Source organism: Rhineura floridana, chromosome 1, assembly GCF_030035675.1.
Source record: "Rhineura floridana isolate rRhiFlo1 chromosome 1, rRhiFlo1.hap2, whole genome shotgun sequence".
NCBI classification, from domain to species: domain Eukaryota; kingdom Metazoa; phylum Chordata; class Lepidosauria; order Squamata; family Rhineuridae; genus Rhineura; species Rhineura floridana.
Window position 1 is genome coordinate 106,177,976 of NC_084480.1, and position 24,724 is coordinate 106,202,699.

The following is a 24,724-nucleotide window of genomic DNA, read 5'->3' on the forward strand; positions in this document are numbered from 1 at the left end:
GCCCTTATCTTTTAATGCGGCTGCTCCAAACATCTTTACAGATTTGACCCTTCACTTCAGAAACAGGTCTGAGAAATGAGTAAGAGTAAGAAGATTCTCTACCCTTTCTGTCTGCATAGATGCCCTCATCCTTTCCCTGCGCCCAGCAGAAGCTCTGGGCCAGGCGGGACGCAGTGGTATCTCATAGAGGACACCCTCCCCTTTCATGGGGTGTATGATTTGTCCTGGCCCAGAGCAGATTTTGGGGTGGGCACTGTGATGCCCCTGTATTTTGATGACTGTAAATATGGTAAGTGTGGGTTTATTAAGCGATATATGGTAAGTGACTGAGTGAGAGGGGGGAGTACATGGGCTAGAATGTTGGAGAATGCTGTATGATGACTGGCTGAGCGTTTGAGTGGCTGAAGGTATAAATGAGAGGGGGAGTTGTTGGAGAGGACGGTTGGTTGATGAGAGGGATTTTGGAGGAGTTGGTTGGCAGAGTTCTGAGGGAGGCTTGGATTGTATTTGGCTGATATTTAGGCAATATATATATGACCAGAAACATAAAGAATGACACTATATGAAACCATACACTTGTTAAACATACCTTACATAATCTTGTTATTTCCTGGTGTTTATAAATAAATATTCTATTGGTTTACCAAAAGCCTGATCCTTGGCTGGGGCTTTTACAGACCAGAAGGGTGGGCAGGGTAATTACCAAGGTTGGGAAACAGTATCAATGGTGGCAGCGGTGAAGAGACAGTGTATCATCAAGTATCCAGGGCAACCCAGGGCTGTATGCTTTATTGGCACAAGGATACAGGGGGGTTGTGGCCTGCAAGTGCACCCAGACACAAAGTAACAATAAGCCAGAAGGGAGACTAAGGCAAAGTCTCTAGCAGTATTGTTTACAGAGAGTGACTGGTGGTGCTTCATAGCAGTGGGATCTTGTGAGATCTGGGCTAGGGTGAGCTAAAGAAAAAATAAAAACTATGTTTCTCCCTGGTGGGAGCCACGGGTGGGAGCCTGACAGGTGGTGCCAGGGGAGGAACATCACAGGCACCCCCAATTACTTATTTTTCCTGTATGTCTTTTTCTGCTTTGATTTTGTATAGGTGCCTGCTTCTGTGCCCTGCGCCCAGCAAAAGCTCTAGGCCAGGCGGGATGCAGTGGCATCTCGTAGAGGACACCCTCCCCTTTCCTGGGGTATATGATCTGTGCTGTCCCAGAGCAGATTTCAGGGTGGGTACCCCCAGTTACTTATTTTTTTCTATGTGTTTTTGTCCATTTTGATCTTGCATTGATGCACCCTTGCATGCCCGGTGCCCAGCAGAAGCTCTGGGCCTGATGGGATGCACTGGCATCTCGTAGAGGACACCCTCCCCTTTCCTGGGGTATATGATTTGTCCTGGCCCAGAGCAGATTTTGGGGTGGGCACCCCCAGTTACTTATTTTTTCCTGTATGTTTTGGTCTGCTTTGATTTTGCATAGATGCCCTCATCCTTCCCCTGCATCCAGCAGAAGCTCTGGGCCAGGCGGGATGCAGTGGCATCTCGTAGAGGACACCCTCCCCTTTCCAGGGGTATATGGTTTCTCCTGTCCCAGAGCAGATTTTGGGGTGGGCACCCCCAGTTACTTATTTGTTATGATTTTATGACATCATTACGTATTTATGATAATATCAGAAGCCTGATGATTTTGATTGCATAAATGTTTTGTTATTCTTGATGGGGAGAGTCCCCCGATCACAGTGATATATCATACAGGGTACCCCAACATATATTTTGGGGTTCAGAGACATGTTAAGTTTGGTTTGAAGTTGCTGTAGTTGTCAACTCTTCTTTTTTAGTGTTTTGAACTTTCAAGCAAATAAGGAACTGGGGACTGGGGACCAACTTCAGCGTCGTATCTGTTAAATAGATTAAACAGTTGCGGGGGGGTGGCTGACGTTTTGGTGTATATCTTGGGAACCAGACCACCTAGAAACTTAATTTTTTTTTTAATTGAAGCTGAGAGTCCAGAGATTAAGGGATGCTAGCCAGAGAGCCAGAGCCCCCCCCCCAAATAAATAAATTTTTATTTATTTGAAAACATCAGAGCTGGATAGTAGCTGGACAAGATGGGCAATATACTAAAATAATAAAGCCAGTACTGTGGTTTATAATTAAATTAATTGTAATATTTATAAACATTTCTAAAATAAAAAAGGACTCTTAAGTCTTGCTGAAACAAATGTTATGTTGGCTCAGCATTTGTATGGAAATATTTTGCTCAGGTCTGTTGAATAAACTTTTGTTTTGAGTTAACGTATAGATGTTTCCAGGCAAAAGATTTGTCAAATGTCACAAGATTTTGCTGAATCAGTGCACCTGATCTTCACAGCCTGCATGTAAGCCATGGTAATCTGTGTGCCATTTCTTCTATTGTGGAAACACCTTTGTGAATATTGGGTAAATCCACAACTATGAATTTTTGTGCTCCTTCTTTTCCAGTACTCTCACATATTTTTGCAATGAAGAATAATACATGTTCCACAATCCTAGAGGAACCTTCAAAGAGAACTCTGCGTTGCCCTCATTTTTATTTATTTATTTACATCTCAGTAATTGTTGAAGCAGATGTCTTTAATGACTTTCACTAAGCTGCAGCAAGTAGAAATCCAATAATGGTTCATGGACTTTCTGATATCCAGACTTGCATGCCTGCCAATGCTAGCCAACAGATCCAGATAACATTTTTATAAATCTAGATATTCATCAACAGAAAGCAACAGTTGGGGTGAGTCAAGGCAGTTACTTTGCCTCCAGAAGAGATTCATCAGTGCCACTCTGAGCTACATTTGCCAAACTAAACATGTCAAAAAATGGCAACACTAGAAGAATTATATCAATACACTTAGCAAGAAAAGCAAGCATTAAAAATAGCTTGCATTATACCAATGCTGTGAGGAGCAACAGTGAATGGTGGGGAGTTCCAGAGACAAAGGTTTAATTCAAGCATTGTTTCTAAGATGGCTTGGGTGTACAGTTATCTGCAGCAAAGGATGGTCTAGAGCCGTGTTCTTCAGCCTTCAGCAGGGTTCTCAGATGTTGGTGGACTACAACTCTCATAATACTTAATAAATGGTCAAGGATGATGGGAGGCGTAGTCCATCAACATCTAGGGACCCAGGTTTGACAAACACTGGCCCAGAGCACTTGTGGAGAAATGAAAAAAATTACCTAAGAATTTTGACCAAGAGGTTATATTATGGCTCATCTTGGGAGTGGGGTGAGGTATTACAGATAGAATGAATAAATTAATTAAAAACCAGACACAGACCTGTCAGGGGATCACAGTCAAAGAGGGAAAGAGTCAGAGGATTGTCAAGAAGACCTAAATCTGGATTCAGAGGGGACAGCAGAAATAAAGACTCTCCTGGGAAAGATATGAAAGCAGAAAGAGGAGAGCTAAGAGCTGAATTCATCCAGATGGAACCTGAGGAAGAAAGAACCATAGGCAGAGGATGCACTTCTTCACAAGAGTAAACAAAATTCAAGCATCTGTCAGTTGCAAAAACTTCTCAAGTAACTATGGTGTCCTCATAGAATAGTAGAGTTGGGAGGGGCCTATAAGGCCATCAAGGCCAACCCCCTGCTCAGTGCAGGAATCAAACTTAAAGCACTCTCCTCAGAGTGGCAACTTGTTAAACCTGTTCTGAATCTTCAGCCATTTGATCTGATTATAAGGAAGACTGGGTCTCTTTTTTGTCTTTAGGCAGAAGATATGAAACGAGTTGATGTTCAGAAAATTAAGAAAAAAGATTCCTCAGGCATTTTGAGTTACACTTGGAGTGTGTCATTTGCACTGATCTCACAAGTCCCTGGCATTTTAAAAATATTAAGCGGTATATGAATGCTGCTAAATAAAATAAAATAAATACATTGGGTTATTTAGTTATTTTAGGCATTTATACTCCACTTCTCAACTAAACAAGATTTCCAGAGCTGGTTACATCCAAACACAAAATCAATTTTAAAAAAGTTAACACACAATTAAAACAACACTGAAATTAAAACAATTTTAAAGCAGAGAAAACAGTCTAGCTTGGCAGTAATGAGCATCAAGATTACCATGGCTTACATGTGGCCTGTGAGGCTTCACAAAAAGCTTACAGATGACCTGAAAACATAAAAGGACACACATAGGAAGTAGAAAGAAGCCCAGGTCACAAAGGAAGAATACAGACAGATAGCACAACATTGCAGGGATAGTGTCAGGAAGGCTAAAACTGAGAATGAGCTGAGGTTAGCAAGAGATGCCAAAACCAGCCTGTGAGGGTCAGGTGCACTGATTCAGCAAAACTTTGTGACATTTGACAAATCTTTTGTCTGGAAACATCTAAACAATTAAAACAAAAGTTTATTCAACAGACCTAAGCAAAATATTTCCATACAAATGATGAGCCAACATTAAAATTTGTTTCAGCAGGACTTAGAGTCCTTTTTTATTTTAGAAATGGTTATTTACTTTAATTATAAATCACAGTACTGGCTTTATTATTTTAATATATTGCCCATGTTGTATTTTTATTTTTGTACACTTCTTAGAGTGATCAGATTGAGTGCGTGCTCAAGATACTACAGCAAAGGCTCTTACCATATATGGAGCAAGAAATGCCAGCTGTCCAAGCTGGATTTAGAAAGGCAAGAGGCACCAGATATCATATCGCAAACAGGGCCGGTTCTAAAGGACAGCCAGGTGGGGCACTGGCCCGGCAGCCCCTGGAGCTACAGGGGCCCGTCTGCTCCCCTTCTGTGATCCACAGCCCCCCACGCCCCCCCACCTACCTGTCTGCTGTCTTTTACCATTGCCCTTAACGAAGATGGCGGCCGCGGTTTCCCTAAGGTACTGAAGCCCCTGCCGCCATCTTAGTTGGTGGCAGAGATGCGCATGCGTGCCATCAACAAAGATGGCAGTGGAGGCGTCATCCCCTTAGGGAAACCGCGGCTGCCATCTTCGTTAAGGGCAATGGTAAAAGACAGCAGACAGGTAGGTGGGGGGGCGCGTGCATGCGTGCACACACGCATGCACACACACACACGCCAGGGCCCAAGGCAAGCTGATGCCCAAGGGCCCCAGCATTCCTAGAGCCAGCCCTGATAGCAAACATACGTTGCATAATGGAACAGACCAAGGAATTTCAGAAGGAAATCACCCCGTGCTTTATAGATTACAGCAAAGCCTTTGATTGTGTAGATCAAGAAAAACTATGGAATGCTTTAAAAGAAATGGGGTGCCACAGCATCTGATTGTCCTGATGCTCAACCTATACTCTGGACAAGAGGGCACTGTAAGGACAGAATATGGAGAGACAGGGATGTATTTTATCACCCTATTTGTTTAATCTATATGCAGAACATATCATACGGAAAGCAAGATTGGACCAAGATGAAGAAAGAGTGAAAATTGGAGGGAGAAATATCAATAAATTAAGATATGCAGACAATACCATACTACTACCAGAAACCAGTAATGATTTGAAACGAATGCTGATGAAAGTTAAAGGAAGCACAACAGCTGAAAGTCAAGAAAACTACAGCTAAACGTCAAGAAAACTAAAGTAATGACAACAGACTTATGTAACTTTAAAACTGGCAACGAGGACATTGAACTTGTCAAGGATTATGAATACTTTGGCACAGTCATTAACCAAAATGAAGACAATAGTCAAGAAATCAGAAGAAGGCTAGGACTGGGGAGGGCAGCTATGAGAGAACTAGAAAAGGTTCTCAAATGCAAAGATGTATCACTGAACGCTAAAGTCAGGATCATTCAGACCATGATATTCCTGATCTCTGTGTATGAATGCGAGAGGTGGACAGTGAAAAAAAGTGGATAAGAGAAAAATCGACTCATTTGAAATGTGGTGCTGGAGGAGAGCTTTGCCCATACCATGGACTGCGAAAAAGACAAATAATTGGGTGTTAGAACAAATTAAACCAGAACTATCACTAGAAGCTAAAATGATGAAACTGAGGTTATCATACTTTGGACACATCATGAGAAGACATGATTCACTAGAAAAGACAATAATGCTGGGAAAAACAGAAGGGAGTAGAAAAAGAGGAAGGCCAAACAAGAGATGGATTGATTCCATAAAGGAAGCCACAGACCTGAACTTACAAGATCTGAACAGGGTGGTTCATGACAGATGCTATTGGAGGTCGCTGGTTCATAGGGTCGCCATAAATCATAATTGACTTGAAGGCACATAACAACAACAACAACAGAGCTCCTGGACAAATAAATGTGCCCATAAACTGGTGATGTGAGAGGCGACACAAATGCATACAACTCCATAAATTCCCCAACAGCTTACATCACTACACTCTTGAGAAATAAGCATGATTGTACAACCAGAAGGCACTCTGCATATATATGTGTGTTGTATTTAAACACAAGTGACAGGTGGTATAGATTCTGCACTATTTGGCATGATTGCATACCATGAGATGGTTGCATGGTTTGACATGGTTACATACCAAGAGATTTCATATGCTACATTGATATATTAGCCTTTAGAAACATTTCTGAATCTTATGAGGCTGACATTCCTATTATGCGACTCCTAAGTGCCTCTTCTAATGTCAGTGAATTGCAGTATGTGTCCATTCTCAACATCTTTATTATATACTCAACAATAGATCAACTTCTCTTTCAAACTGATTTTGCATGCTTAAAATATGAAGAGGTTAAACCAAGTTTAGCAACTCTCCACAATGAAATAACTTTTCCAAGTCTACTTCAGGAACTTGCAGCCAGGAATAATTTATTGCCAAGCTGCAAACTGCTGGAAAACAGTGGTAATAATGGAAATATATACAAGTCCTACCTTTTGAATGAATTAGCAAGCCAAATGTCCTATCAAAGTCCAGTTTATAACCCAGTTCTGAAGAAAATTAATGACAGAAGCTTAGCTGTACTAAATCTAGAAGGCTACCTGTGTTCAGATTTGTATAATGGAATTATGATACTGGCAGTTTTATTTTTAATTGCAAGATCCTTAGGATGGAATTTGCCTTTTTCACAGCTGCCACACACTGGGTAGATATCTTCAGCAACCTATCCACAACAACCCCAAGGTCTCGTTCCTGGTCAGTCACAGCCAGTTCAGACCCCATGAGTGTATATGTGAAATTAAGATTTTGTGCATCACTTTACACTTGTTTACATTGAATTTCATGTGCAATTTTACTGCTAATTCACCCAGTTTGGTGATACCCTTTTGGAGCTCCTCATAATCCCTTACTGTTTTAACCACCCTGAACAATTTGATGGCATCAGCAAGCTTGACTATCTGTATAACGGGTCTCTGGCCGCACAATAAAATTTGAATTTGAATTTGAAGCTTGACTATCTCACTGCTCACCCCTAACTCTATATAAGTTATGAACAAGTTAAAAAGCACAGGCTCCAATATGAATCCTTGGAGGACTCCACTTTCTACATCCCACAACTGGGATAACTTCATTTATTCCTACTCTCTGCTTCCTGATCTTTTCTTGTTCTCTTCATTTGGGCAAGACTTCCACTTTCTGAAGGAAGCTTTCTTGCCTCAAAAGTTTCCTTGTTCGATTCATTAACCACACTGGCAGCCTTTAGCCCTGTGATATCTTTCATGATCTGCAGCACACATTCTAGCCAAACTTCCCTAACTGTGTTTTGAACAACCCGCAAACATTATGGAGAGATATGACCCTCTTCACTTTCCATTTCAACCACCTTTCTACCAATCTTCTAATTTGGGGGAAGTTTCCTCTTTTTAAGTAAAATGTGACTGTGGGCTCATTTACACTGGAGTTGAACTCCATTTTAAAGACAAAGCTTTTCCCATCACGATGGGAGTTTAAAGATCACATTTCCTACCTTCCAATCACTGTTTTCTGATCATACTGAAGGGAAAGTCAATCACACAGCTTCCTAATGACCACACCCTCTTAAAGTCAATCTATCACTTCCTCTGGTTACCTTGGCAACCAAGCATGCTCAGTTTGTTCCAGAGTAAGTTTCATTTTAAAAAATCCACAAGTTTGAATATTTGTATTTTCAGAATCCAGCAGAAATACAAATATTTGTTTGAACAATGTTATGCTTTTTTGTACAAGTTAGGGAGGAAAGAAAAAACACACCGTTTGCAGCAGGCAATGACATAACAAAGGGAAGAGGAGGCAGTGGGCGTGGACTCACAAAAGCATAGAAGCTAAGCATCTACAAGCCCCTAGAGATATAAAGTACAGACGGGTTTTCCTTCCCTTTTTGGATTAAACTTGGATTTATTTGCTGCGGATTAAAAGCTGAAAGCACCAGGATGCCTTCCCTTTGCCTCCTACGTCATGTGATCACTGCAAATTAAACAGGCATGCAAGTAGAACCCATCTCACGTTAAATTGCCATGTGAACTGGCCCTGTGATAAACTTTTTTGGCAATTGTTCACTTCCATATATGTTGAATTTGACACCGCTATGGACACTATTCCCAATAGGTTCAAAAATAAATCTCACACCTAAAGTCCTGGGCATCACTTAAGACTAAGTCCAAGGTCTCCACTTCTCTGATTGATTCCATGATCAACTATTTTAGAGCACAGTCATTTAGAGTATCTAGAAATTTTACCTCTTTGTCATGGCTGGAACATGCATGCATCCGGTCTATGTGAGGGTAATTACATTCACCTATTACTACAGCATTGCCTCCTTAGACGCCTCCTTGATATCATTCTCCATCTTAAGATCACCATTTATTTATTTTTATTTATTAATTACACTTTTATACCGCCCCATAGCCGAAGCTCTCTGGGCAGTTTACAACATAAAAACAATATAACATCACATTTGGTACAATTGATAGTAAAAGAAAATGAAATATATCACATTTTAAATAAACATAACTGCACAATAAATTGCAAGCAATATACATATCTTCAAAAACAAAATATAACAATTATAAAAATATCTAGACAAAAATAAAAGAAAACCATACATCACATTATGAAACATAAATTGAAATTGCCATTCCAAATAAGCAAGACTGTTGGATATGCTCACCTTCTTAATACTAGCAACCTAAAAATATTTCTACCAGCATGCACATGTTTGTATCAGAGGAAACAATAGTGTGCCCCCAGGAATAAATTACTCTTGGGGTCTGGCATCACAACCTACATTGATTCCATGGAGGGGTCTGCCTCTTTAGGGATGTCCTTTTGGACATACATACACTCTCCAATACACTCTTCCCTATCCTTCCTATGTATTGTACTTGGAAATAATCATATCCCACTGGTTCTGTCCATACTCCTGGGTTTCCATTACATCCACTATATCCCATAGCGAATGGTGTGGTGGGGTGACAGCACTCAATGACCTCCAGCTGGTCACCTTGTTGTTGCTTACTGGGAGGTAGAGGGGAAGGGGCAATGTGGCAGGAGAGCCAATCCAAACGTGCTGTTATTAAAATCCTAAGAATCCCAGCATTATCATGGATTTCTAACCATGTATACCCTGTTCATATATGCATGTATGTTAGGCCTCAACAACTTGTGATCCACATATGGTGACCCACCAGAGTCTCGATAAACTTTTGTTTCCTGTCTAGGACTGCAAAATCATGCAAGTTCTCAAGCATCTGATGGATAGATCACAATACAAAGCTGGTGGGCTGCATTTGGCTTGGTAGGTCACAAACTGTGCAGTCCTGATATATGTGAGCATCAAGTGCATATTTTCCATGTGTGAAATTGTCATTATTGCTCAAGTAGTACAACAAAGAGGTTTCATTCCCCTCAAACACAACACATTTAAGAACATAAAAAGAGCCCTGCCATATCAGATGAAGGCTCTTACTAATGCAGAATCCTGTTTCCAGCAGTGGCTTCTGAAAAGCTACAAGTAGCTCTCCTGCATTGTTTCATAGAATCACAGAATTGTACAGTTGGGGCCTATAAGGACATAGAGTCCAAACCCCTGCTTCAATGCAGGAATCCATTGAGCATGCCCAACAGGTGCCTGTCCAGCTGCCTCTTGAATGCCTCCAGTGTTGGAGAGCCCACACCAACTGATATTCAGATGCATACTACTTCTGAACCTGGAGGTCATGGCCAATAGACGTTGATATGGCTTTCCTTTATAGATTTCTCTCATCCCCTTTTAAACCCATCTGAAGTCTGGTCAACACACCCAATAGTGGCAGAATCCTGAAGTGGAAGAATGAACTATACTACTTCAACCTGCAGGAGGGAAATCTTTTTCTCTCTTTTTTTAAACACAATACCCCACTTGCTGTTTATTATATCCTCCCTTAGTCATTTTTTCTTAAAAAGCCTCAACAATTTAGCCTTTCACTGTAGGAAAGATGCCTCCAAACTTTTCAGTGGAGAAATTCCTAGTCTAAGGTGACCAGGTTTAAAAGAGGACAGAGCTCATGCACCTTTAATAGTTATGCAAAAGAGGGAATTTTAGCAAGAGGCAATGTGCACTTCCTGAAATTCCCTCTTTAACACAACAGTTAAGGTTCAGAAGCCCTTTTTTCACCTGGCCACCCTAGTCATGACACCACTTCCCTTTGAAGCTCCCTCCTGTTGCATGTTAGACAAGTGCCTTTTTCTATTGCCTGCTAAAGATGTTCCTTTTTCAAGAAGCCTTCTAAAACTTTATCCCAGTTGGGACGTGAATTGGATCTGAACTAGTTTTATGGATGTGCAGTTGTTGTTTTAAACTGTTTTTACATTTATAATTGTTTTTATATATGCAATTGTTTTAATTTTTTGTTTATGTAGCTGTTTTATATATGTTATTATACTATAAATTGCTTTAGGATGCCTCATGAGAAGCGATTCATAATTAAATACTAACTTGCATCAGTTTTTTTAAATATATCACCTGATGAGAGATCTACTTGCATGCATGAATTGCCCCTCATAGATATGTCTGCATGTGATAGACAGAAATGTCTATAACAGCACAGCCCTACATGCTTCTAATCAGAGTAATCCCATGTAAACTCCTAAAGGAGGATTGGGGAACCTCAGGCCCAGAGGCCAAATTCCAGGCCTTTCTGTTCGGCCCTTGGGATTCTCCTCAGGCCACACCCTCTCACCAGCCCTGCTTCACACCCTCCTTGAATGTTTGTGTCTGGCTAGAATGTATCTTCTTGTTTGCCTGGATGGAGGGTAAAGAGGGATTATGAGAGGATGCGCAGAAACTAGATTACTGTACACAGAATAGATGTATGTGTTGCCCTGCCCATGTTTGGCTCTGCCCACCATTGGTTTGTGGCTCGTGAATGGTTGCCCAGGAGGGAATGTGGCCCTCAGCCTGTCCCCACCATTGCTCTAAAGCATTAATGCTCCCTACACTTGCTTTCCCCCCCTTTTTTCCTTTTTCCTACTGAACAATAGTAATGGCCAGTGTGGTGCGGCAGAGCTGCCCTCCTGACATTAGCATCACTGCAGTTTACCTGGATGGTGCTGGGGCGGGGCAGGGCAAGGCAGCAACAAGGTCAGGGCTGGGTGGACGCACTGGCAGAGCCAATCCAGAGTTCCCACTGGTGCATCCACACAGACCCATCTTCACCACCACCCTGCCCCACCATAGTACCAAGCTGTAGCGATGCCAGTATTGGGAGTGTGGCTCTGCCCTGCCATAACAGCTGCTACTGCTGAAGAGTATACACTTCTGCAGCAGTCAAATCATGTAACACTTTCACATTTAAAGCTTTTAATTTGCTATTTTAGGGAATATTTTCTCCCATATGATCCCTTCATTCCCCAGTTTTGAAATTAGCAAATGATGTCAGTTCACATGCTTTTTGGATGCTAGGCTGTCATTTACTTGGAGCAGGGCTTTTTCTATAGTAGCACCAGAACTTTGAAAAAGCATCCCTGGAATATCTACTCATGTTCTTCAAGTGCTTCCTTTCAGAAACAAGTAAAAAAGCCCAACACCATACTTATTCCACCCACTTTGGCTGTTAATCCTGTTCTGGAGGATATTTTTGCTGTTGCTTTTATTTTTTCTCAGTTTGTGTTTTAGGATGTTTCACTGGTTTTATTTTATGTGTGTAATTAATCCCTTTTATTCTGCAAGCCTATTTTGCCCACTTCAGCTATTTGGAAGGGGCTGCCAATAATGCACTAACTAATGCCATACCCTAGATGCCAACATACACAGTAATCATTTTCCCCAGCTGGCACCTGATTGACATCAGTTGGCAGGGTGTTCAATACACATATAGATGGATGTACATCAGAATCTCTCCATGGGGGTTAGTATGTGCACAGGGCCCCCTTCCAACTAATACCAATCCTGTGTAAATAGTGGGGCATAGTTGACACATATGTTGGTATCTCGCAACAGGATTAGTTGGTGTATTCTAATCATGAGTAGCGAATGACTACAGAGAGCCTTTGAAAACTTTTTTTTTTAAGTTAGTATATAAGTATTGTAAATATTTATAAAAGCAACAAATATACAATAGTGATAGCTATCTTACAAATGTAGGAAAGAACCTGCCTCATATCAGACTATTGCCCTCGTGTCCTTGTGGGCTCCCTAGAGGCATCTTGGCTCACAACAGGTGAAACAGGATGATGGAATAGATAGGCCTTTGATCCGATCCAGCAGGGTTTGCTTTGTATTTCTTGGATCAGACTATTTACTAGCCAATATTTTCTACTCTCAGAGGCACTGCAAGGTCTAATGCAGAGGTCTTTCCCATCATCTGCTACCTGATCTTTTTAACTGGAGATGCAGTGATTTACCACAAACCTGCAGCCTTTCCCATTCAGTTTATGCATACCTCCTTGATTTGTCTATGATACAAAGCCACATTTATGAATTTTTTATTTGAGTCCCTATGCTGGTATATTTGGGATCTGATGCTGCAGAAGTTCTAATGGAATTTAATTCCAGGTAAATACAAGATCAGGCAAGATTTTTTTCCCTTACTCTTGGCTTCCAAGTTAGCTAAATTTGACAGTTGTAAACTCAGTCATTTACAAAACTGAGGGTAAGATATGACCATAGAAAAATACAATTGCCATGGACAAGATGGCTTTAAGCAAACAAGCTTAAAAAAGCATCACACTCTTTGCACCTAGACCAATAAAACAAAACTCACCTTGTTAAATAGGAAAAAACATCACCCTTACCTTCCTCATTCAAAATCCACGGCAGGGATGTGAGGTCTGATTCATAGCCGCAAGTGCTGTCTTCAAAGGCGCAAGAGCCAGCAAAAAGTTCAACAGCTCCAGCTAACTGCAAAACTAAAGAGGACAAAGCTAGCTCAGTTCATAACAAGCACAGAGCAAGGGAATGAAAGGAACTGTGTCAAAAAAAAACCCTGCTCTTCAGGAAAGCAGGCAGCTCTTGAATGAAGCCAGAGGAGTGCGAGCCACACCAACACAATGGGCTGCTGCTTACCACTACTACAGATGGGACCTGTTGCCTCCACTTGCCTCCTTTCGCTATGTTTAAAATCATTTCCCTGCCAGGAAGAAGAGACTTGTCCGCAGGTTCTATTACAACGGGGGGGGGGAGGGGCACAATCCACATCTGCAAAAGATGTAAGAATTCAGGAGCCTCCCCATCCCTTACCTTGCACGGTGAAGAGACACAGGAGGATCATAGTGACCCGTTGTACAGAGGGAAAACAACGCGGCTCTCTGATGCTGAAGTAATGGAAGACCAAAGGCGGGAGGGGAGAAAGGAGGCAGAGAGAACCGCCTCTGGAGACCGAAGCTGCTTGTCAAGAAGCGTGTGCAATTGTAAATGAAAGACTTGGATCACCAGGACACAGAACTGGAAGCGGCAGTTTAAGGGGGGGGCAAGAGAGGGAGAAGGAAAAAGGGTTGAGCTTGGATAGGCTAAAGGAAGGCAGCCCGCCAGGCAGCCAGCTGGTCCCAGGCTCGAGTGGGAGGAGGGAGGGGCTGCTCCGCGGGTTTGTTGTGTTTTTACTCGGGGAGATAATCATTGAGGGAAGCCCCACAGCCTCTAAAAAAGTAGCCCTTCTCCTCCTCGTCCGGCCTCAGACAGCTGCGGGCAGCCCCTGCAGAATGAGATAGGGGAGGGAGTCCTCTCATTGTTCAAAGAGCAAAGGGCGCGCAAAAGTTGTAATTATTGCCATAGTTATGGCTATTGCTGTGTACAGCCAGCAAAGATGGGGAGCGGATTCTAGTGCTGAGGGGGCGGGTTGCCAGGCCGCCACTTTTTCAGTGCAATAAATCATGTGCAGTTGTTGTGGTGTTTGTTAGTCATGTGTTCCTCCCAGATAACTCAAGGTGGCGTTTTTGTGGCTGGGAGGGATACATAAATTGCAAGGGGTGAGGCGAGCTAATTTCTTCCTCCAGTCCCAGCTCAGTTGCTGTGGGGCAGATCAAAGCACATCCAACACACGTTGAAAGAGCACGTGGCTTTCCCCAAAGAAACCTGGGAACTATAATTGTTAAGGTTGCTGGGAAGCTCTGTGAGAGGGGAACTACGCTGTGGAATATTGGTTTGTTTGAGCTTCTCAGACACTCACGGATCTGTGCCCATGACATTACTGGGGGTGGCCGACAACGCCCCCCCATGTGATAAATTGTTTATAATTTGGATTTGATGTTATGTTGCTTCTACTTTTTTAGAGACTACATTGTACCAATACAGGCTACAGAGCCCATCTTGCACTTCTGAACTCTGCCCTTTCAAAATCTTTTCCCCTTTTGTTTCTTTTCTGCTGGAGTATGCAACCCTCCCCGCCTTTTTTTAAAAATAAGCAATCTGTGTCATCTCTTCATACACACACAAGAAGACAATAGGCATCCATTATGTAAGTATACTATTGGTGCTGCTGTAGCTATAATCTGTGCATTGGACTAAAAAACCACACACATTTTAAATTATCTCAAAAGGCTTTTAAGAACAGTGATTAAATATTTTGCAAGAAATCAGTACTGGCTTGCCACATGCTGTAACTCCCAATCTCCACTGATAAGAAACTCTTAGTCTGATATACAGTACAGCATATACAGTAAAGCATGTGCAGTACTGCTCTTTCTATGGAGATTTGAGAATTGAACTGATTATCCCACTGCTGTCATCTTTCCCAGGGTGTTCAACTAACTTCTATGTGGTTATTTTTCTTGCAGAGCAAGAGCAGAGGGTGACAGAAATGTCTGCAAAAATTAGCAGATGCTATTAGAACAAGATCTACAATCATACCTGAGTTTTAATCTGATATAATTTTTTTTTCAGTTGATAGTTTTACTTATCCATTTCTCTTACAATGATGGGTTTTGGATATATCCGTTTTATTGGTCGGTATCCTACATAAATGCTAGAATTTTAGTAGAATAATTTGATTAAGCTTTATATCTGCTTTTTATTTTTATATATTCCAGTTATAATGGCTTGTGGGTAATGCAAATAAAAGATTTGATTTGTAAAGCATGTGCATAAGTATTTCACATCTTTGGTGGCAAACTAGTTCCCAACTGTTCATGTGTAAACACAGACCAAGGTTTGCAGCCTTGTATCTTTGCCCTTACAGCAGCCTTTTGAGGTTCTACAATAAAAGTTATAGAAATCAAATAGGGAGTGGGTCACTTCTAGTTGAGCCATTTTCTCTGGAATTACCATAATTTGTTCACTCACCCTTTATGGAGCATGCAAAGAATGTCGTTCTCAGGCCATGGCAATCTCAGTCCTGTAGCCAGCCTTTCTTGCTAGGTGTTGCGCATGCGGGGAGGCACATAGCTCTAGCCAATCCCCAATCTAGTAGTGGAGAGGATGTGAGGGCCAGGCCAGGGGAAGATAAAGGCACTGACCGTTCCCGTCATTCCTTCTCCATACAGAGAGTGTGTGCTCTCTGATAATGAGCTATGTAAAAGTCAAGTTAACAGAACATTTAGTATTAACACCAGGAATTAAATGACTGGCATATTTGTTTCATAAGAAAAAAGATGTTAAGGATACAATGAACAAGGAGATACCAAAAGGTGTTAAATACTCCTTGAAGGTCCCTCATTCTAGTCTTGTTCCTGACTTTTAGATTTCCCTTCCTGTCGGACAATCAAGGGGAAACTTTTTAACTAGTTGCTATATAAAGGACTAACTAAGTGATTTGAAACTAATTGTAGAAAGTGATTGGATTTTTTTTACTGGTTGCTGGGTTGATTTTTCTGCCCAGAAATGCAGAAAAAGCTTCATGCTAATCTGCACACATTGGGAAAATAAGAAATTAGACCTGAGTTACAGCCTAGGTGGCGAGCAAGCCAGTTAACTAGTGTGCACAGCTGTGTTCCCATTCCTCTAGCACTGTTTTCATCTTTTGCCATCAAGTCCTCAAGAAAAAAATAGCCTTTGTGATTGTGAAAATAGTGAGTGCCTTAAATGAGTAAGGGGTAAAGTAGGGTAGATATTTTCCAGATCACTATGAGTTATCTCTTTATTCCATCCTTTAGCAATAAGCACCCAGTCCTGTTCTACTCATTATAATAACTGAAGAATAAACTCTTCCTTCTTACTGCAGGCAAACCAGCAACCTTCATTATTGCTGGCTTAGTAGAGAATATAACGGAAACGGAAACGGAAAAGCAGAGCAAAGGAAAGTCCAAGGGTGGAGTCTAATTCTAGCCCAGAATACAAAGTTCAAGGGTCATGTTGCTATACAGGCTGTTCTTTTCAGGATCACTTAAATAATTATACGATGATTGCAATCATGAAAAATCCACTGTCAGTCAGGGAAAGTCTTGAGTGAGCAGACTTTGGGGGGCTCTTCCAAATGACACTTTTGTTGTGTGCTTGCCCTGCCTTTTTTACTGAATTGTTCAAAGGGTAGTATTTTTAAATTGCTCCTGTTTGTAAAACAAGCTGTCATTCTTTAAATGGAGGCTATCAATGTCTATCATGTCACAAATTAAAAAGACAATTTCCCCCCAAAAAAACCCAAGTCTAGATGGGGCAAACCACATCTCAGTTTATCTCATGGAGCGCCTTCAACGCCACCAATTATGCCGCCCGACAAGATCGGCCACACAGGGCCTTCTCTCAATCCCGCCAACAAAAACAGCCAGATTGGTGGGTACTAGAGAGAGGGCATTCTCAGTGGCGGCCCCCACTCTTTGGAACTCCCTCCCACAAGATCTCCGGCATGCCTCTTCCCTAAATGTATTTCGGAAAGCCTTAAAGACCTGGCTTTTTCAGCAGGCCTTCGGGGTATCCGGGGAGGGTTAATTGATATAATTGTAATGCCTCCTACCCAGTTTTAATATTGTTGTTGTAGATCTATTGTTTTTATTGTATTACTGTATTTTATTAATTGTATTTTAATAATTTTGTAAGTCACCTAGAGTGGCCATCGGCCAGATAGGCGACGAAGAAATTAAATTTATTATTATTATTATTATTATTATCATCATCTCTGGGGTGGGTGCACTTATTGCCCCACCCTGGCTACAGGGCTGAGAAATCTGTTTCTCTGCTGTCTTTTTATGTCTTTTTCCAGACCTGATTGTGATAATTTATATCTATTTTCAGTAAAACATAATTGCTATTTAACTGGTAGACTGTTTTAATGGGCTTGCATATTGTATTTTGATTATGGTTGTTTTAATGTAGCTATTTTACTATGTATTTTAATTATGGGTAGCTGTATTTTTATAATTGGGTTTATTCTTATTTTGCTGTTGGCTTTTATTTGTTTTTGAAACACTTTGGTAGTAGTTATTGAGATGAAAGGCAGGATACAAATTCTTTTAATAATAATAGTTATTATTATTATGGCTTTTCAAGGCTCCTGTGCCTTTAAATTATGGCTCATTTCATTTTATTGCTTCCTGTTGATATTATTTGCCCTTAAATAGCCTCTCTGAATTTCCCCAGTGTCTGTTTTTGTTCCTGTAAGGGTGGTGGTAGAAGGCTTTTTTTATTTTTTGTCTCTTTTAAATAGTGAAATAGCATGATTTCACTATTTAAAAAAAAGAAAAGAAAAAATAAGTACAGGGGCAAAAATCCAGTTTCCCCCTCCCTGGTGGGAATTGAAATGGATGCTGGAGAAAATTTATTGCTAGAAGCAATAAAACAGAAAAAACATGTACACAATACATTTTAACTGTGAGTAAACATTATAGAAGGATGTTGACCATGAGAAAGGGTTTTGCTAGATAAGGTAGTCAGTGCTATATTAAAGAGCTTTGTGACAATTCCATTTTAATTTTGCTTCTAGCTGCTCAGCAATGCTAAAAGGCTCTTGTATGAAAGTAACTTAAGGTCCATCCAGGCCACAGTATTCTGAGAAGGTACCATAGAGTAAAGTTCAGAGCATACAGGAAGTACCCCAAAAAAGGCCAGTATTCTCTCCTAGAGGCCCTGAGAGTAGAATGAAGGCAACTGTGTGGAATGTCCCCTATTCTCACAACGGCCTGTGACTCTATGAGCATTTTCATATGACCTGTTTATGAAGCATTCATCCTGATTTGTTTGAGGAGAGGGAGATGATGTTGCATTAAAGCAAGTGTTATTCCACACTTTCCAGTGCATTTTCCCATCACTTCCTTTACTGCAAAATGTCCAATCTATAGTGAAGTGGGTTTGTTGCATAATACCTCCCCAATCAACTATAACTTTGCAACCTGAATTTGCTGGTATGTGGTTGAATCCCATCTGAAAATAAAGGGTATGGAAGCATGCTATGTGGACTTTTGGGGAAGCAGCACAGACTGAAGCATCCTGTATAGGTGCTGTGAATATCAAAAACACTTGTTCCCATAAGTAAGAGCACCCCAAAGGCTAATAAATATGAATAAAAGGCAGTTTTTCCCATGTACAAAATCTAATGGAGAATCTTTATGCTTAAACAGGGATCTCTGCAGTCATTTTCATAACAGCAGCTGAGCTGTCTCTTTGTGCGAACCAGACCCATGTAAACTGGGTAAAGAGTTTGTAATCGAGGAGCGATTTCAGTGGGAGTCTATTTCCAGCATCTACATTGCCCTACAATATAGACAACATCATCCCATCTACCCTATGGGAATTTATTCATATTTTCCATTGTTACTATGATATTGTATTCTCCCCAGACCTGGTATAAAAAGACACTTGAGTTAGTAAACATCTGCACATTCCACATATTCACTGCCTTATTGAAGAAGGATACATTTTAATGTAAAGTATCTCTTACAAAGTTCATCCTGAATTAACAACATCCACAAATTCTGGTTTCCATCTTCTCAATCATCCCAGAGTGCAGGACACAGAACAATGGACTCAAGTTACAGGAACATCAGGAAAAACTTCCTGTTAGAGCAATACAACAATGGAACCAATTAACTAGGGAAGTGGTGGGCTCTTCAGCACTAGAAGCATTCAACTGGCACCTGTTGGGTATGCTTTAGCTTGGATTCCTGCATTGAGCATGGGGTGGACTCTATAGCCTTATAGGCCCCTTCCAACTCTACTATGTTATGATTCTATGATCCTGCATTATGTGATATATTTCAGTCTTAAAAATGGTGTTAGCATAATTTGTAAAGCTATCCTACCCACATTGGCAAATTCTGAATACAGTCGCCTGTTCTCTAAAAGGATGTGTCACTGGACATTTTTATATTCTAAATGTATCTATATTTTAAATTTATCACTGCCTAGCACCAAAGATAAGCAAGCAAAAAACTAGTTAAGTTTTAAAAAACAGCCAGTTGGGCTTGTTCAGACTTGCCATTTACTCCAATTTTAAATCCAGACTCTTCTACAACCCACAAAACAAATGCACATTGAGCGCTCCACAACAGTGCCCCTTTATTCACATATATTGTCTATATTCAAATCTGATTTTTAAAACTCAGCCCATTGTATTCAGACCTTTGTATTCCCCATAGCCCACTGTATTCCCCATAGCCCAGGTTTTAGGATGATGCAAGGTGTTGGCATCTGTCCTGGATCTCCCACTTAGCCAATTTTTGCTCAGGGCAAAACAAAATGCTTAAAATGTATATACAGCGTAGTGAATATTTTAATGAATTGGGCTGAAGTTCTGCCAAATGCATGCTGGAAACTGGATACAAGCTGTACTATGAACTTGCTTGACAAATGTGCCTGAAACTTTTTCTTGCTGATGTTCTGTATACTGTTTCAATAATCACATACAATTGAAAAGCTGAGTTAACAGTGAAAATTTCAGTATTTGCATTTTTTGTTCAAAGAGGAAGAGAGATAAAATGAGTTAGAAAAATAAATCTTCCACTGCAGTAAAGTTGCCTCCAAAAGATGGAATAATAAAAAATGTGCCAGTAGCTGAACTGTTGAACCAAAAATACACAGGAAGGAAGAACATTCTCAGTGAGTCTCTATATTGATAAGTTAGGAATATATTTAGTGTAGCAGCACTTTACAGACCTTTTGCATGGGATGCCAGTTGGCCTGTAAAACAAATTTTTGAACATGTATGTATGTCATTCTCTAGAGCAAGGATAGGAAACCTATGGCCTTCCAGATGTTGGGCTTCAATTCCCGTTAGCTCCAGCCAGCTTGACTAGTGCTCAGGGATAATGGCAACTGTAGTCCAACATCTGGAGGACCACAAGTTCCTTGTCTCTGCTCTATAGGATTATAGAACCATGCCCCCATTGCACTATAGTCCAAAACAGAAGAAGAAAAAATTCCAGTGAGAGACTGTGGAAGGAGAAACACCAAAGTATTCTCATACAAAAATTATATAATATTGTACAGATGAAGTCTCATGAAAGATGTAGCCATATGCTTATGAAAAAATAATAACTTTGCCTGCATTCATGGGCAATAATGAATAGCAGCATTGCTGTACTAGGGACTGCACCAGGAACGCTGCAAATAGTGATATGCCACCACAGTACAATCTTAGGCCCTGAAAATGGCACAGAACAAGTATGCTCAGTCCTGCTTCCATAAAACCTCTAGCTCATGCTTTATTTTCAACCACCAAGGTTCACAGAGGACTGCATAAAAGGCAGAGAGATCCCCAATCCATCTCTTCTGGTGTACTGCAGTGTTGGGTCAGATCATCTGTGGCACATGTTTAGCTGCTTCTCCATCTGTTATGTCTAGGTTGCACAAACACACAGATTGTGCACATCTTCTGTGTGACACCATAGAAACATGTACTGTGTTCTTGGAACCAAACTCTAGCGCCTTTCTGGACATAAACAGGCTGCTTTATCTTTCATCATCTTATGTAGTATTGGTAAAGATTCAACTATGATCTAATATACAACAATGCCAAAAGGGAATAGATTGCAAATGCAAGCCCGAACAGCAATGCAACAAATAAAGGCTGGAACCATGAGGTACAACCTTTCATACATCTCCATGTGCAGAAGCCCAGCTGAAATCATTGATGGGATTTCATATTCAGTAACTGGAAGAAGGATTCTAGATCTGGCAAGCACACAACAGAGAAAGTCATCTAATTAAAGCAACATTTTGCTTTATTACATACCTGATGAATTATTTAGGGCGTATTATTGCTAGAAGCACTACTGCATTGTATATTACACCGCCTTATTAACACTTTCAGAATCAAAGAGTCTACATACACTTTCTTCCTTAAGGAAACTGACTTACTGGATTTTCTGTCTCTCACACGTCAGTTGAACCTTCAATTTCCTGGTGTATTGTGTGCAAATGTTATTTCCTTCTGTTTCCAGTAGCTTGACCACTATATGAGTATACTGTTCTCTGGCATTTTTGTTTGTTTTAGGGCCACACAACCAGTCAAGCATGCAACAACTACTATTTTTTTAGCCTGTACATGATATTCCTGCTCCGTGCTTTTTTTGGTGAAATATGAGGTGCCAATACTCATGTCCATATAAAGTTTTATGGGTGCCAGCACAAAATGGCTACCATGGACAGCAAAAAAAAAAAAAAAGACGTGTTGGTACTCCATACCAGTGACTGTCACAAAAAAGCACTGCTTCTGCCTCATATCCTTTTTCAATAGGAGAGTCATCCTGTTTTTTCAGGTGCTAACCTTGCAAACTGAGGGTTAGAAACAGGAAGCCACTGCAGTACTAAAGCACAACTTTGAGGAAAGATATACCAACTTTGCATGACAAATGAGAAACAAATATGTTTTGTGACAAATGAAGTTGTCATGCACACAGGAAGGTTAAGATCAGCAGGGAAGCAGTGGAGAAGATAGCAGTGCTACCCGGGAGTTAAGCCATAGTGTGCAACTGAAGGATAAAGCAGATACTTAATCAAATAGCCAAACTGATGTTGGCTGGATAACATAGGAAAGCACAAGGTGTTGAGCCTGAGATGCACACAGAAAATGCCTAATTCCACAAAATGGTCTGGCAAGAAGAGAACATTTATACGGGAGTGGATAAGGGTATTGATCATTCATGTGTGGAGGTATGGAGCAAGGTGCAGAGGATAGCTAGAGCTGCTTGGAGTCCAGGAGATCTGTGGTTTTCAAGTGGGAATCTTCCAGCTCAGGCCCTGGACGTTTTCCAGTGTGAGATGCCTCGCAGCTGGTAGTCTGGACACCACTGCAGAAATAACAGATTGTGCAGAGAAGGCCTTAATATACCAAGCTCAGTTAAGACTAAGCCCTTTTCCACATTTGCTAGGGACTGAGCCCAATGAATGCAGTAGGTCTTGATTTCTGACAAGTGAACATTAATAGGATCAGACTGTACACTTTAAACAAGACTAGGTAGACTCTCACTGTATTGTGAGGATCATTTCACATGGTCATATCTGTTATAGGACTCCCAGATGAGAAGGAAGACCTCAGACTGTATGGAACATTTTTTGTGAAAGTTTCTAGGCAGCTGAGCTGGCTGACTAGACTAAGCCTTATAGCAAAGGGAATAGTTCTCTTTGACTAGAAGCTGCCAGTTTTGAGAAAAAGAAATAACTCTTTGGGAGGTTTTCTTCATTATAGCTTTCTATTATATTTTGATGTTGTATAAATGGTGTGATCTTAGATTTTTCTCTCTTGGGGGAAAGTGGGAATTTCCTACAAAACTCATTCAGGTTAATTCTCATTTTATTTGCAATTATTTTCTTTCTCATGGACTTTTTCCATAGTGAGACAGATTTATAGGACATGATTTGCAGTACATTTAATTTTTGTAAATCTGAGCCAGACTGGATTTTTTTCACCATTAAGTGGAGAATAATCTGGACCATCATGACAGAATCCTGAATTCCATTGAGAACTGTAGATTTACACTTACCCCATTTGCCAATGTTTGTTTTACAAATCACTGGACACATGCTTGAGAAAATTACATGCGGCTATGTTAACACATTTTGTTCCCAGAGTATTGATACAAGGAAGTATTTCAGAGCTGTGACATAATATCACACTCAGATAACAATAGCTCAGTTTCAGTGTCCAATTCTGCAAAAAAAAGTAACAAAACGTGCCAAAACTGATGATTTAAAAATGAGCTCACATAATTTGCAAATATTTCCTCAAAAAAAGCTGAAGCCTAAAATCTCCCAATGACCACCTGTTTAAAATTAAGTAGGGCTGATTTACTTGTTAAAAATATTTTGGACGTGTAGGACCCTTATCCTCGTGTTCATTCCTCCCCTCTCCTTCAGCATTGCCGCAAGAAGATCAGAGGCTTTTGCCTCATTTTCAACTAATCATTGTTTGTTTGTTTATTTATTTATTACATTTATATACCGCCCCATAGCTGAAGCCCTCTGAGCGGTTTACAACAATTGTTATATGTGAACCTGGAACTGTGGATAGTCTTAGAAACAAGCCAGGATTAGAAATTATGGTTTGAAATCAACTTGTTTCCTTAAACCACAAGGACCGTTTGTCTGGGTTTGAACATAAAGTCAAACAATGTTTAGCTGACAAAGGAAGCAAAAGCTTTCAATCTCCTCTTTGAAGTTGTGCTAGAGAAGAGGGAAGAAGGGAGTGCATGAGCCTGAAGGTTGTTCATATAACACTATGCCATAGTTTTGTGTTACATTCAAACACAGCCAATGTGGGGACCATTTATAATTACCCTAAGTAGCAAAATGTTACCATATGTGTCCCATTCAGAGCCGGAAGGATGAGGCTGGAGCGTAGGTGCAAGTAAATCTCGTTTTATTAGAGTAATGGATACATCAAAGACATTGCGCTTCATAGAAAACCCTGCACTAACTCACTAGAATTCCTAACTACACTCTAGACATGCTCTTTAGCGTGTGAACGAAGTTGACTCAACGACTCCCCACTTTAAGCGGCAAGCTTATGAAGGGAACGTTTTCGAACGTAATCTCTGACTCCTACGTAATTCCTGTCTTTGCCCTGTCCGTTTCTTGTGGCGGCGGGAGCGCGGGGAAAGAGGGCGTGCTTCCAATGGCTCATCGGAAGACACCTGCTCCTGAGCAACAGGCTCAAGATCAGTGGGCTATGCCACACTGGAATCCTCCTGGGAACTGCTTGGCAAGGGAGGAGCTGGCACTGTCTCTGGAGCTTCCCCCAACAAGTCTTCTGCATCAGCTGGGGGCGGTGCTCTCTGTTCCTCTAAGAGTGCGGTAACCATGGGAATTGGCTGGTGTGCAGGCTGACCCCCTCCCGCAAGGTCCTGTCCAGACTCAACAGTTCCCAACTCTGCTTCCCCTGGCGGCGGAGGCGCCTGAAAATCATGCCTCCTCCTTCCCTGTCTATTCTGGTTTAGCTGAGGCTCAACATCATCTCCCCCTCCACGCATTAACCCTTCCCACC

General features: G+C 41.0%; 1 protein-coding gene across 3 annotated transcripts in view; it reads right to left on the reverse strand.

Annotated features, from left to right (window-relative positions):
- MAMDC2 (MAM domain containing 2) overlaps nucleotides 1–14,415 on the reverse strand; it is an 82,945-nt gene extending 68,530 nt beyond the window's left edge. For all 3 annotated transcript variants that reach the window (XR_009762863.1, XM_061628264.1, XM_061628275.1), the window contains exons 1-2: nucleotides 13,621–14,415; nucleotides 13,176–13,289 (exon numbers count right to left, since the gene is read on the reverse strand). Coding sequence is in view for 2 of the 3 variants with exons in the window: in XM_061628264.1 (XP_061484248.1) it covers nucleotides 13,176–13,289; nucleotides 13,621–13,651 (145 nt within the window). In the remaining variant the exon portion in view is untranslated. The remainder of the gene's footprint in view (nucleotides 1–13,175; nucleotides 13,290–13,620) is intronic.
- Between the last annotated feature and the right edge of the window lie 10,309 nt (nucleotides 14,416–24,724).